A 13,144-nucleotide genomic window follows, 5' to 3' on the forward strand; every position below is an offset into this window, starting at 1 on the left:
CACCAGTTTTCTAGCTGCCACCGATCTACATTTAATTGTCCATTTGTTTTGTTTTTATTGTACACACCTAGTTTCCATTACATTATTATTTATTCCCTATTTAACTCTCTGGTTCCCACATGGTTTTGTGCGTATTTGTTCGTTGATAAGTGTTCGCTATTTCTGTGAGCTGGTATATTTTCCCTGCGTGGAATTATTTTGTTGTTTATTCGAGTAAAATACGTTTTTTACTCTGTTCTGTGTCCTGCGCCTGACTCCGTCCTACCTGCTGCACATTGACACTTGACAGAAATAGGGTGCAGGCCTGGCAGCAGGCTGTTCACCAGCCTGCCAGCTTAGTGGAGTCTGTCACTAGCACAGTCAGTGTAGTCAGCTCAGCTATCCCCATTGAGACCATGTCTGTGCCTCGACCTAGGTTGGGCAAAACTAAACATGGCAGTGTTCACTTTAGCAATCTCACTGGAATAAAGACCTCCTCCATTCCATCCATTATTGAAAGAGATTGTGATACCCCACATCTCAAAATAGGGCTACTTAATGTTAGATCCCCCACTTCCAAGGCAGTTATAGTCAATGAACTAATCACTGATCACAATCTTGATGTGATTGGCCTGACTGAAACATGGCTTAAGCCTGATGAATTTACTGTGTTAAATGAGGCCTCACCTCCTGGTTACACTAGTGACCATATCCCCCGTGCAACCCGCAAAGTCGGAGGTGTTGCTAAACATTTATGATAGCAAATTTTAATTTAACCCCCCAAAAACGACGTTTTCGTCTTTTGAGCTTCTAGTCATGAAATCTATCCAGCCTACTCAATCACTTTCTATAGCTACTGTTTACAGGCCTCCTGGGCCATATACAGCGTTCCTCACTGAGTTCCTATCGGACCTTGATTATGAGGAAAAACATTAAGATCCACAACATTTATTCCACAGGACAAAACTAGGTCCAGAGTATGACTGTGGCAGTGAGTAGGTCCGGAGACATGTTGACCAGACTTTTCCATGTGAATATTAAAGTCACCAAAAATTTGAATATTTTAAACCACGACGGCCATCACTATTTTATTAAGTTTGCAAGCGCAACAAATAATCTGATCAGACCCCAACCAAGGATCATCAAAAGTCGTGCTATGAATTCTCGGACAACCCAAAGATTCCTAGATGCCCTTCCAGACTCCCTCCGCCTACCCAAGGACGTTAGAGAACAAAAATCAGTTAACCACATGAGGAACTTAATTTAACCTTGCACAATACCCTAGATGCAGTCGCACCCTTAACAACAAAAAATATTTGTCATAAGAAACTCGCTCCCTGGTATACAGAAAATACCCGAGCTCTGAAGCAAGCTTCCAGAAAATTGGAATGGAAATGGCGCCACACCAAACTGGAAGTCTTCCGACTAGCTTGGAAAGACAGTACCGTGCAGTATCGAAGAGCCCTCACTGCTGCTTGATCATCCTATTTTCCAACTTAATTGAGGAAAATAAGAACAATCCAAAATTTATTGTTGATGCTGTCGCAAATCTAACTAAAAAGCAGCCTTCCCCAAGAGAGGATGGCTTTCACTTCAGCAGTAATGAATTCATGAACTTCTTTGAGGAAAAGATCATGATCATTAGAAAGCAAATTATGAACTCCTCTTTAAATCTGCGTATTCCTCCAAAGCTCAGTTGTCCTGAGTCTGCACAACTCTGCCAGGACCTAGGATCAAGGGAGACACTCAAGTGTTTTAGTACTATATCTCTTGACACAATGATGAAAATAATCATGGCCTCTAAACCTTCAAGCTACATACTGGACCCTATTCCAACTAAACTACTGAAAGAGCTGCTTGGCCCTCCTATGTTGAACATAATAAACGTCTCTCTATCCACAGGATGTGTACCAAACTCACTAAAAGTGGCAGCAATAAAGCCTCTCTTGAAAAAGCCAAACCTTGACCCAGAAAATATAAAAAACTATCGGCCTATATCGAATCTCCCATTCCTTTCAAAAATATTAGAAAAAGCTGTTGCACAGCAACTCACTGCCTTCCTGAAAACAAACAATGTATACGAAACGCTTCAGTCTGGTTTTAGACCCCATCATAACACTGAGACTGTACTTGTGAAGGTGGTAAATTACCTTTTAATGGCGTCAGACCGAGGCTCTGCATCTGTCCTCGTGCTCCTAGACCTTAGTGCTGCTTTTGATACCATCGATCACCACATTCTTTTGGAGTGATTGGAAACCCAAATTGGTCTACACGGACAAGTTCTGGCCTGGTTAACATCTTATCTGTCGGAAAGATATGTTTGTCCTCTGACAAATCAACTGTACATTTCGGTGTTCCTCAAGGTTCTGTTTTAGGACCACTATTGTTTTCACTATATATTTTACCTCTTGGTGATGTCAATCGGAAACATAATGTTAACTTCCACTGCTATGCAGACTTGTACATTTTGATGAAACACGGTGAAGCCCCAGCTTTGCTATCACAGACTGGAATATGTTCCGGGATTCTTCCGATGACATTGAGGAATTTTTATTTTTATTTTACCTTTATTTAATGAGGCAAGTTAGTTAAGAACAAATTCTTATTTTCAACGACAGTTAACAGTGGGTTAACTGCCTGTTCAAGGGCAGAACGACATATTATTATTACCTTGTCAGCTCGGGGGTTTGAACTTGCAACCTTCCGGTTACTAGTCCAACGCTCTAACCACTAGGCTACCCTGCCGCCCCACATCAATCGCTTGCTTTATCAATAAGTGCATTGAGGACGTCGTCCCCACAGTGACTGTACGTACATACCCCAACCAGAAGCCATGGATTACAGGCAACATTCACACTGAGCTAAAGGGTAGAGCTGAAGCTTTCAAGGTGCGGGACTCTAACCCGGAAGCTTACAAGAAATCCCGCTATGCCCTGCGACGAATCATCAAACAGGCAAAGCATCAATACAGGGCTAAGATTAAATCATACTACACCGGCTCCGACGCTCGTCGTATGTGGCAGGGCTTGCAAACTATTACAGACTACAAAGGGAAGCACAGCCGCGAGCTGCCCAGTGACACGAGCCTACCAGACGAGCTAAATCACTTCTACGCTCGCTTGAGACAAGCAACACTGAGGCATGCATGAGAGCATCAGCTGTTCGGGACGACTGTGTTAATACGCTCTCTGTAGCCGACGTGAGTAAGACCTTTAAACAGGTCAACATACACAAGGCTGCGGGGCCAGACCGATTACCAGGATGTGTGCTCCGGGCATGGCCTGACCAACTGGCAGGTGTCTTCACTGACATTTTCAATATGTCCCTGATTGAGTCTGTAATACCAACATGCTTCATGCAGACCACCATAGACCCTGTGCAAAGAACACAAAGGCAACCTGCCTAAATGACTACAGACCCGTAGCACTCACATCCGTAGCCATGAAGTGCTTTGAAAGGTAGGTCATGGCTCACATCAACACCATTATCCCAGAAACCCTAGACCGACCCCAATTTGCATACCGCCCAAACAGATCCACAGATGATGCCATCTCTATTGCACTCCACACTGCCCTTTCCCACCTGGACAAAAGGAACACTTATGTGAGAATGCTGTTCATTGACTACAGCTCAGCGTACAACACCATAGTACCCTCAAAGCTCATCTCTAAGCTAAGGAGCCTGGGCCTGAACACCTCCCTCTGCAACTGGATCCTGGACTTCCTGATGGGCCGCCCACAGGTGGTGAGGGTAGGCAACAACACATCTGCCACGCTAGTGCCGTTCTGCACAACTCCAACACCATCATTAAGTTTGCAGAAAACATGATGATGGTAGGCCTGATCATTGACAATGATGAGAAAGTGTATAGGGATGAAGTCAGTGTGGTGCCAGGACAACAACCTCTCCCTCAACATCAGCAGGACAAAGGTGCTGATCGTTGACTACAGGAAACCGAGGGCCGAGCACACCCCCATTCACATCGACAGGGCTGTAGTGGAGCGGGTTGAGAGCTTCAAGTTCACCGGTGTCCACATCACTAAGGATCTATCATGGTCCAAACACACCAACACATGATAATGCCTCCTCCCCCTCAGGAGGCCGAAAAGATTTGGCATGGGCCCTCCGATCGTCAAAAAGTTCTACAGCTGCACCACTGAGAGCATCTTGACAGGCTGCATCACTGCTTGGTATGGTAACTGCTTGGCATCCGACTGCAAGGCGCAACAGTGGGTTCTGCGTACGGCCCAATACATCACTGGGGGCAAGCTCCCTGCCATTCAGGACCTCTATACCATGCAGTGTCAGAGGAAGGTCCTACAAATTGCCCAAGACTCCAGCCACCCAAGTCATAGTGTTCTCTCTGCTACCACATGGCAAGCGGTACCGATGCACCAAGTCTGGAACCAACAGGACCCTAAACAGCTTCTATCCCCAAGCCATAAGACTTCTAAATAGTTTGATGAATAGTTAACCAAATAGCTACCCGGACTATCAGCATTGACCCTTTGCACAATTTTTTTTGACTCATCACATACACTGCTGCTACTGTTTACTATCTGTCCCTTTATTCCTAGTTATACAGTGGGGCAAAAAAGTATTTAGTTAGCCACCAATTGTGCAAGTTCTCCCACTTAAAAAGATGAGAGAGGCCTGCAATTTTCATCATAGGTACACTTAAACTATGACAGACACAATTAGAGAAAAAAAATCCAGAAAATCACATTGTAGGATTTTAAATTAATTTATTTCCAAATTATGGTGGAAAATAAGTATTTGGTCACCTACAAACAAGCAAGATTTCTGGCTCTCACATATCTGTAACTTCTTCTTTAAGAGGCTCCTCTGTCCTCCACTTGTTACCTGTATTAATGGCACCTGTTTGAACTTGTTATCAGTATAAAAGACACCTGTCCACAACCTCAAACAGTCACACTCCAAACTCCACTATGGCCAAGACCAAAGAGCTGTCAAAGGACACCAGAAACAATATTGTAGACCTGCACCAGGCTGGGAAGACTGAATCTGCAATAGGTAAGCAGCTTGGTTTGAAGAAATCAACTGTGGGAGCAATTATTAGGAAATGGAAGACATACATGACCACTGATAATCTCCCTCGATCTGGGGCTCCACGCAAGATCTCACCCCGTGGGGTCAAAATGATCACAAGAACGGTGAGCAAAAATCCCAGAACCACACGGGGGGACCTAGTGAATGACCTATAGAGAGCTGGGACCAAAATAACAAAGCCTACCATCAGTAACACACTACGCCGCCAGGGACTCAAATCCTGCAGTGCCAGACGTGTCCCCCTGCTTAAGCCAGTACATGTCCAGGCCCGTCTGAAGTTTGCTAGAGAGCATTTGGATGATCCAGAGGGAGATTGGGAGAATGTCATATGGTCAGATGAAACCAAAATATAACTTTTTGGTAAAAACTCAACTCGTCGTGTTTGGAGGACAAAGAATGCTGAGTTGCATCCAAAGAACACCATACCTACTGTGAAGCATGGGGGTGGAAACATCATGCTTTGGGTCTGTTTTTCTGCAAAGGGACCAGGACGACTGATCCGTGTAAAGGAAAGAATGAATGGGGCCATGTATTGTGAGATTTTGAGTGAAAACCTCCTTCCATCAGCAAGGGCATTGAAGATGAAACGTGGCTGGGTCTTTCAGCATGACAATGATCCCAAACACACCACCCAGGCAACGAAGGAGTGGCTTCGTAAGAAGCATTTCAAGGTCCTGGAGTGGCCTAGCCAGTCTCCAGATCTCAACCCCATAGAAAATCTTTGGAGGGAGTTGAAAGTCTGTGTTGCCCAGCAAACAGCCCCAAAACATCACTGCTCTAGAGGAGATCTGCATGGAGGAATGGGCCAAAATACCAGCAACAGTGTGTGAAAACCTTGTGAAGACTTACAGAAAACGTTTGACCTCTGTCATTGCCAACAAAGGGTATATAACAAAGTATTGAGATAAACTTTTGTTATTGACCAAATACTTATTTTCCACCATAATTTGCAAATAAATTCATAAAAAATCCTACAATGTGATTTTCTTTTCTCATTTTGTCTGTCATAGTTGAAGTGTACCTATGATGAAAATTACAGGCCTCTCTCATCTTTTTAAGTGGGAGAACTTGCACAATTGGTGGCTGACTAAATACTTTTTCTTATTTACAATGATGGCCGACACCAGCCAAACCCGGACGATGCTAGGCCAATTGTGCACCACCCTATGGGACTCCCAATCACGGCCGGTTGTGATACAGCCTGGATTTGAACTAGGGTGTCTTTAGTGACGCCTCTGGCACTGAGATGCAGTGCCTTGGACCGCTGAGCCACTAATTAAGGTAGTTAGCCACAGCTATATGATCAGAATACATAAAGGTTACACAAAATATCTCACCCTGCTGATTGAGCCTGCCAACCAATATTTGTTTGCTCCAGTGCTTGACTTGGGCAGGAGCTCACCGGAACTGAGTACCAGTACCTAAAATGTTTTACTGCTTCAGTTCCTGCACCTCTGATAAAATATTGGTTTAAAACTATTGCAGAGTTGCTGCACCTAAATATAAACAGTACAGACACACAAAATGAGTGCCGCCACCAATTTCAGTCCACGTCAAGCACTGGTTTGCTCAATAGAACCAAGCTTACAAATGCATGCCATATCAGTGTTTATTGGTCAGTGCAACCCTCTGCAAGAGTAAAAGGATAGGCCCATAATAACACATACTGTATATAATTGTATCACTCCCTCTCTATTGTAGTTTCTTCATCCCCCTCACTTCCTCTCATACCCAAGGATTATCATCTCATATCCAATTTGATATAATGAACCATGTAAATCGTTGTTTATGTCATGTATGCGGTTAAATTATCCAGATAGTCATCATTCCCATCATAACAACCTATTCTTTTACTGTCAATGGTAATGTGATGACGTCGGTTCAAAGATGATGGGGAGGATGGAGAAAACAGACAGACCAACCACTAGGAAAAGAGAATGGGTGTTAAAACCTCGCGAGAATATTAGTATATTGGAAGAGTAGGCACACTGCAAGTTTGGAGTTGCAAGAAAATACATCTCCAAAAAGTAACAACTAAAGATGTCCGGACGGTCAGGTCGCGCGGAGACACGGAGTCGTGCTAAAGATGATATTAAAAAGGTGCTGGCAGCAATTGAAAAAGTGCGTAAATGGTAAGTAAAACCGCGGGGATTATGTAAATGAAATGTAAACATCTGCAACGCCACACATCAAACTTCACTCGTAAAATGTTAGAAGGGTTGGTGAGTGATTGAAACAACAGCCAATAGAGAGACTGGGCTGCCGAAGCCCGGTAATGCTATAGGCGGGACTAACGGAATTTTTCCCAATCTGTCAAAATGGCTACACTTGTCCATATGTTTTTGCAATATTACGCATTCTGATATAACTGTGACCCACATTGAACATATCCATCGTCCATCTGAGCAGTTTCGCTCGGCGACTTTCAGGAATATTTGGCAGAAAATGCACTTGCGCATATAAATAAAATAATATCACACACAGGCTATTTACATACCCTAGCCCTATGCATAGCCACCAGTAAATGAACCAACGCCAGCAGAATCTTAGGTTCATGCTTTTTATTACTGAATGTAGTAAATCTATTCTCTGTTCTGTTACATTTCATTTTCAGGGAGAAGAAGTGGGTAACAGTGGGAGACACATCCCTACGAATATTCAAGTGGGTGCCTGTGACAGACACTAAACAGGTATGTTATCTTATAATGCTGCGTCTGGCCATTATATGGTTCATGAATTTAATGAGTTTGTGTATGAAACTACGCTGGCTCTATTTTACTCTCTCTCCTCTCTTTCAGATATACCGGAACAAATCCATAACTGGAGAGGTTCGAGGTCTAAAAGATGTGGTGTTGGAAAACTCCAGCTCTACTTTGGATTTCCAAGGTGAGGCACTGACTGACTATGAGCAGCACAAGCAGCACTGTATTTGGAGCAGGTTTTGGAGCACTGCAATACTCTGTATAACAGGGTTTGGGGCGATTCCGTGGAAATTCACTCAATGCAGATTAAAACAATTTGACATACTTTTTAAATGGAAATTCAATTTACCTCCTGAATTGAAAATGATATTGATCTGAAACCATTCAAGACTGCTCCTGTTCTCTTCAACACAGATGAATGCAGCAACCAGAGTTTCCTGTCTGATATCTACCAGCCCAAAATGGACAGCAGCAGCTCCAGCTCCCAGCATGCCAGTGAGGCAGTCAGTCCTCTTCCCCACACCACAAACCTCCGCACGACCGAAGACTCTCAACCACCCATGCTGGGCCAGGAGAGTGTGGACGGTAGTTGGCCTAGCATACTACACCATCACACTGCAACCATGTAGGGCAAGGAGCTTTTCCAGACCCTGTAACCTGACTAGGAAAAACTCTGGGCCCTAGCTATTATGTCACTCATGTAACATGAGGTATACTCTATTGGCTATATTACGGTTAATATCTCAATGCCTTTTAAGTGTTTCACTCAGTCTATCACTCTATATGCAGAACCATCCCAGCCAGCACATGAAGTTGCTGATGAGCCTCCAACATTGATCAAAGAGGACCTGGTTTTGCCCCTTGGTGTCCGAGTAAAAACTCCATGCACAGAGGTAAGTGGTTTTCTATATTAATAAAGGATATTACCTTCTTCTTTTTTCTGCAAAAAAATGTTATTGATAATTGCTTCAGCTCTAATAATAACATGAAAGAAATCACCATAGTCAATTTATTTAAATACCAATATTTCTAACAGGAAGAAGAGGGATCAGGAGCCCTTCCACTGAAGAAAGTTTGCACTGAGATAACTTAGTTGATTGGATGGGCATGCATGTAACCTATGCACTAGTTTTATTGAAGGCTTCAAATTGGACCTACAAATAACTGCCAAAATAATAGAAACACTTGAGTAAATGAGGGATACAAAGTATATTGAAAGCAGGTGCTTCCATACAGGTGTGGTTCCTGAGTTAATTAAGCAATTAACATCCCATCATGCTTTGGGTCATGTATAAAAATGCTGGGGCAGGCCATTATTATGGCTACCATAGTACTGTATGACAACACCAAATGATGCAATTTCTTGTGGCAGAATGGAGTCGCTGCCCTCCGATAGAGTTCCAGACACTTGTGGAATCTGTGCCGAGGTGCATTGAAGCAGTTCTGGCTCGTGGTGGCACAACGCCCTATTAAGACACTTTATGTTGGTGTTTACTTCATTTTGGCAGTTATTTGTAGATAGATTATTATAAAATATGCATTTCTGTTAATCAAGTTATTACAAATGGAATACATTTAAAAAGAATGTTGAAGTTATTGTTTTAATACAGTTTTAAGTTGTTTAAAAAAAAATACAATTTAACTTTCTCAGCTTTGAAAGGGAATCTTAAGCCGTTTAATGCGTTACACTGTACATAAAGTCGTGCTCACAGAAAGTGCCTATCGCTCTGAAATATACACTATTTATTTTCTGTCAGGCAAGTGTCTCATATATTATGGTATTTGTATAAATTGCACAGATATAAATAATTATGGCCCCTATTCAATCAAATCAGTTTGTTAATCCTAAGGGATGAAGTGGAGCACATCTTAATTCATGTTCGGTTGAGTTTCTTTTGTTTCACACTGTTAGCGCTGTTTTGTTAAATACATTTATCCAAGCAGCACAGGAAGTATGAGGCAAAACTTATTCCAGTCACTGGATTTGATTGAATATGGGCTGAAGTTTTTTTAGTCATTTTTTTAACGTTTGTACTTTGCTTTGCAAATAAGATTAGAAAACTGTTTGTCATGTCTATCCTTTTTGATATACTGTATCTTGCTTGTTCCATTTTCATAGAGCATTGAAACGAGGTTGAACGAGGTTGAAAGGTAGTTCGAGACCTTGGTGTAAATACACTTGTATTGTATTTCAGAGAATGTTTCTTATGGTCAGGTGGGTCATGCTCTCAAGCGCTTATTTTTGTGCTGCAAAAGTGATGCACATGCTGGAATATACGCTGCTCCATAGTAAAATATGGTTGTAGATATTGTGTTTTCTGTTTGCAGTGTTTTGCATCTTTTGACTCCCATACACTCAAATAATTGGCCAAAATATTTTTCACCATATAGGATGACCACTTGACCTGGTTGCATTTTATCAACACTGTTTCATAGAAATTATTGGATTGCAAATCCATGGCCTTCAGCCCTCAATCTATACATAGAAGGCTTGGGCCATGGCTGACCATAAGTCTCCAGACTTAGCACAGTGGGTTTTTATCAAGTCCATAAAATAAACTCCTGACACCTGATAAAGATGATATAATTATTCTTGGTTGAATGTTAAAATCCATGGGAAGTAAGTAACTCCTACCACAGTGGGACATTTAATTTCAGTATAAATTCTTGTGAAAATGTGATTTTAGTGTTTTCGTTATTTGTAAAGAATACTATTTTCCTGTCATACTAAACATTTTCTTGAGAAATACTCCATTGCTTGTTATTGAATGTAAGGGATAGTTCACTCAATATAAAACAAAGTGGATTATAGGGGAATAAGGTGGCTTTTCAAAATTGTAATGCATACAATGTTTTCAGACTGGGATACTGAATCTAAATGCAATGGGACATTTTTTTTTTACATAAACTTTTCTCTTTCTAGAAGGGGCCCAACAATGTCAATATATTTGACAGTTATGGAGGTGCCCAGCCCACCCAAGCAATAGAGCAGTGGTTCCCAACCTTTTCGGATACTGTACCACCAAATGAATTTTGCTCTGCCAGGAGTACCCCTGAAGTACCCCCACATGTGCATTTTTACCAGTAGGCCTATGGTCTCATGAGTCTTTTCAAGTACCCCATGTGGATAGGCCAAGTACCCCCAGGGGTCCAAGTCTCCTGGTTGGGAACCACTGAAATAGAGCCCCACCGCAAATGCATCATAAAAACTAGCTGTCAAACAGGGAAATATTTCACAAACTTTTTTTTTTTCACCATTCATTTTTCCCATAGGGCATTTTAGAACCACTTCAGACAAGGTCTGTGTCTCATGTAGGCTTTCCCTGGCGTGACGTTTTGATAACCATGTAAACTCTGTCAGACAAGGTGACTTTTAACAATATATTTGGCTCTAATTTACTCTCTGATTCTAAAATGCTAATTAGCATCTAAGTAGACATACAAGACTACAAGCCCCTGCACTTATTTCTTGCAGACACCTTTGCTGTCAGCTAGGTAGCTACTAGCAACCTTGATCCAAAACAAAATATATATTGAACATTTTCATTTACTGTTCCATATTTTATATAACTAATATTTGTTGTCTTATATATGCATCTGGTCTTGTGTCGTGTACATAATACTATTCTAGTAAAAGTCAGATATTTACAATGTGCCATGTGAATACTCAGCAATTTTTTTGCAAAGAAGCTAGCTAGCCAGCTACGTAAATGAATACTAGCAACATACCCTTATTTTACAAGATCGTCTTCTCCTTCAGCCAGTAGAGGTCTATATTTAATCCCTTAACATTTCTGCCAACTATATGAACGAGGAGAAATCTATTTAAATTAATGGTGTCCGAATGCACTGCTGTATTAAAGCAATTCAAAACTAACTTGTGGACATGTTCTGAAAATTCTTGCAATTCAAAGCGAGATTAATTAATTGCAGAATGTATACATAATTATGAATGAATAAGCATATTTGTTTGACAAGAATGCACCTAGTCACTGATCAATCACTTCAAACAACTGAATTCCAGCAGTTACATTGTTTTAAAGAAATGAACAATGCATACATTTTTTTCTACTGTGTTATTGACTTGTTAATTGTTTACTCCATGTGTAACTCTGTGTTGTCTGTTCACACTGCTATGCTTTATCTTGGGCAGGTCGCAGTTGCAAATGTGAACTTGTTCTCAACTAGCCGACCTGGTTAAATAAAGGTGAAATAAAAAAAATATATAAAAAAATACATAAGCCTTTTACACATAACATATAAACATCTTACTTAAAGTAAACATTAAACAATTTATTAATCAATGCCACAAACCTGGGACATCAAAGATCACCATATGAATGAGTATTACTTTCAGAGAGCGCACAGATTCTTCTGCTTTTCCATTTTAGAAATTAGACCAGCAAAAATAACACAATGTAAAACGTATTGTGTATTGTGATTTTTGTTGGGTGAGAAACAACTGGATGCGTAAGGTAGGTTTAATATAAAATACTAGGTCAACTCCGGCAGAATGAGAAACAAAATATCACATCCTGACCATAGAAAGCCTATATTTTCTATGGTAGAGTAGGTCAGGGCGTGACTAGGGGGGTTAGTCTAGTTTATATTTTCTATGTGGAGTTCTCGGTTTTTTGTATGTTGGGGTTTTGGTATGATTCCCAATTAGAGGCAGCTGGCTATAGTTGTCTCTAATTGGGGATCATACTTAAGTAGCATTTTTTCCATCTGTGGGTTATGGGATATTGTTTATGTTTAGTTGCCTGTTCGCAATGCATTGTGGTCAAGGTTAGTTTATTCTTTGTTTTGTCTTTGCTAAAGTTTCACTTCTTTAAAAAATTATGTGGAACTCATATCGCGCTGCGTCTTGGTCCGACCATTATTAAGAACACTGTGACAGAATATCTCATCAAAACAGGACCAAGCAGCGTGCCCAGGAGGAGAAGACATTCTGGACTTGGGAGGAAATTATGGCTGGAGACCAAAGCCTTCCGTGGAAGCAGACGCAAGCGGTGAGGGAAGGACAGCGACGACGCCAGGGTTCGCGGCCACGAAGCAAGCCTAAAAGACAGCCTGAAAAAAAAAAATGGGGGAGGCACACAGGGTGGTCGGCGACGCTGAGGGGTGAGTCAGAGACCGAAGGAGGAATATTGGGACAGATTGAGCGAAGAGTGGTTGGCGAAAGTTGAGGAGAGTGATGAGAGAGAGCTGTTGGTTTGGCTGGAGAGGCAAGACAGTCGCCCTGAGGAGCATGTTAGCTGTCCGATGCCACCTGTGCCAGCTCTCCGCACTCGCTTTTCAGGAGAGTGTCATCGTTCCGGTACAATGTGTGCTGTTTCTACGCACCATGTCTCCAGTGCGCCTTCACAGCCCAGTACGTCCTGTGCCAGCTC

At 41.8% G+C, this 13,144-nt stretch overlaps 1 protein-coding gene across 2 annotated transcripts; it reads left to right on the forward strand.

Annotated features, from left to right (window-relative positions):
- Positions 1-7,000: 7,000 nt before the first annotated feature.
- On the forward strand, positions 7,001-10,498 carry LOC118397321 (B-cell CLL/lymphoma 7 protein family member B-B-like). 2 transcript variants are annotated; one of them, XM_035791967.2, is made up of 6 exons: positions 7,003-7,181; positions 7,664-7,739; positions 7,848-7,935; positions 8,166-8,336; positions 8,541-8,644; positions 8,788-10,498. In XM_035791967.2, exons 1-6 carry the CDS (start codon positions 7,090-7,092, stop codon positions 8,842-8,844), a joined length of 588 nt encoding a protein of 195 aa, XP_035647860.1. In that variant the 5' UTR covers positions 7,003-7,089; the 3' UTR covers positions 8,845-10,498. The 2 variants fall into 2 exon arrangements, 1 of the variants encoding a protein (XP_035647860.1); XR_004828392.2 differs by lacking the exon at positions 8,788-10,498 and having other exon boundaries at positions 7,001-7,181; positions 8,166-8,461.
- Positions 10,499-13,144: the final 2,646 nt, after the last annotated feature.

This window comes from Oncorhynchus keta, chromosome 18, assembly GCF_023373465.1.
Source record: "Oncorhynchus keta strain PuntledgeMale-10-30-2019 chromosome 18, Oket_V2, whole genome shotgun sequence".
NCBI classification, from domain to species: Eukaryota; Metazoa; Chordata; class Actinopteri; order Salmoniformes; family Salmonidae; genus Oncorhynchus; species Oncorhynchus keta.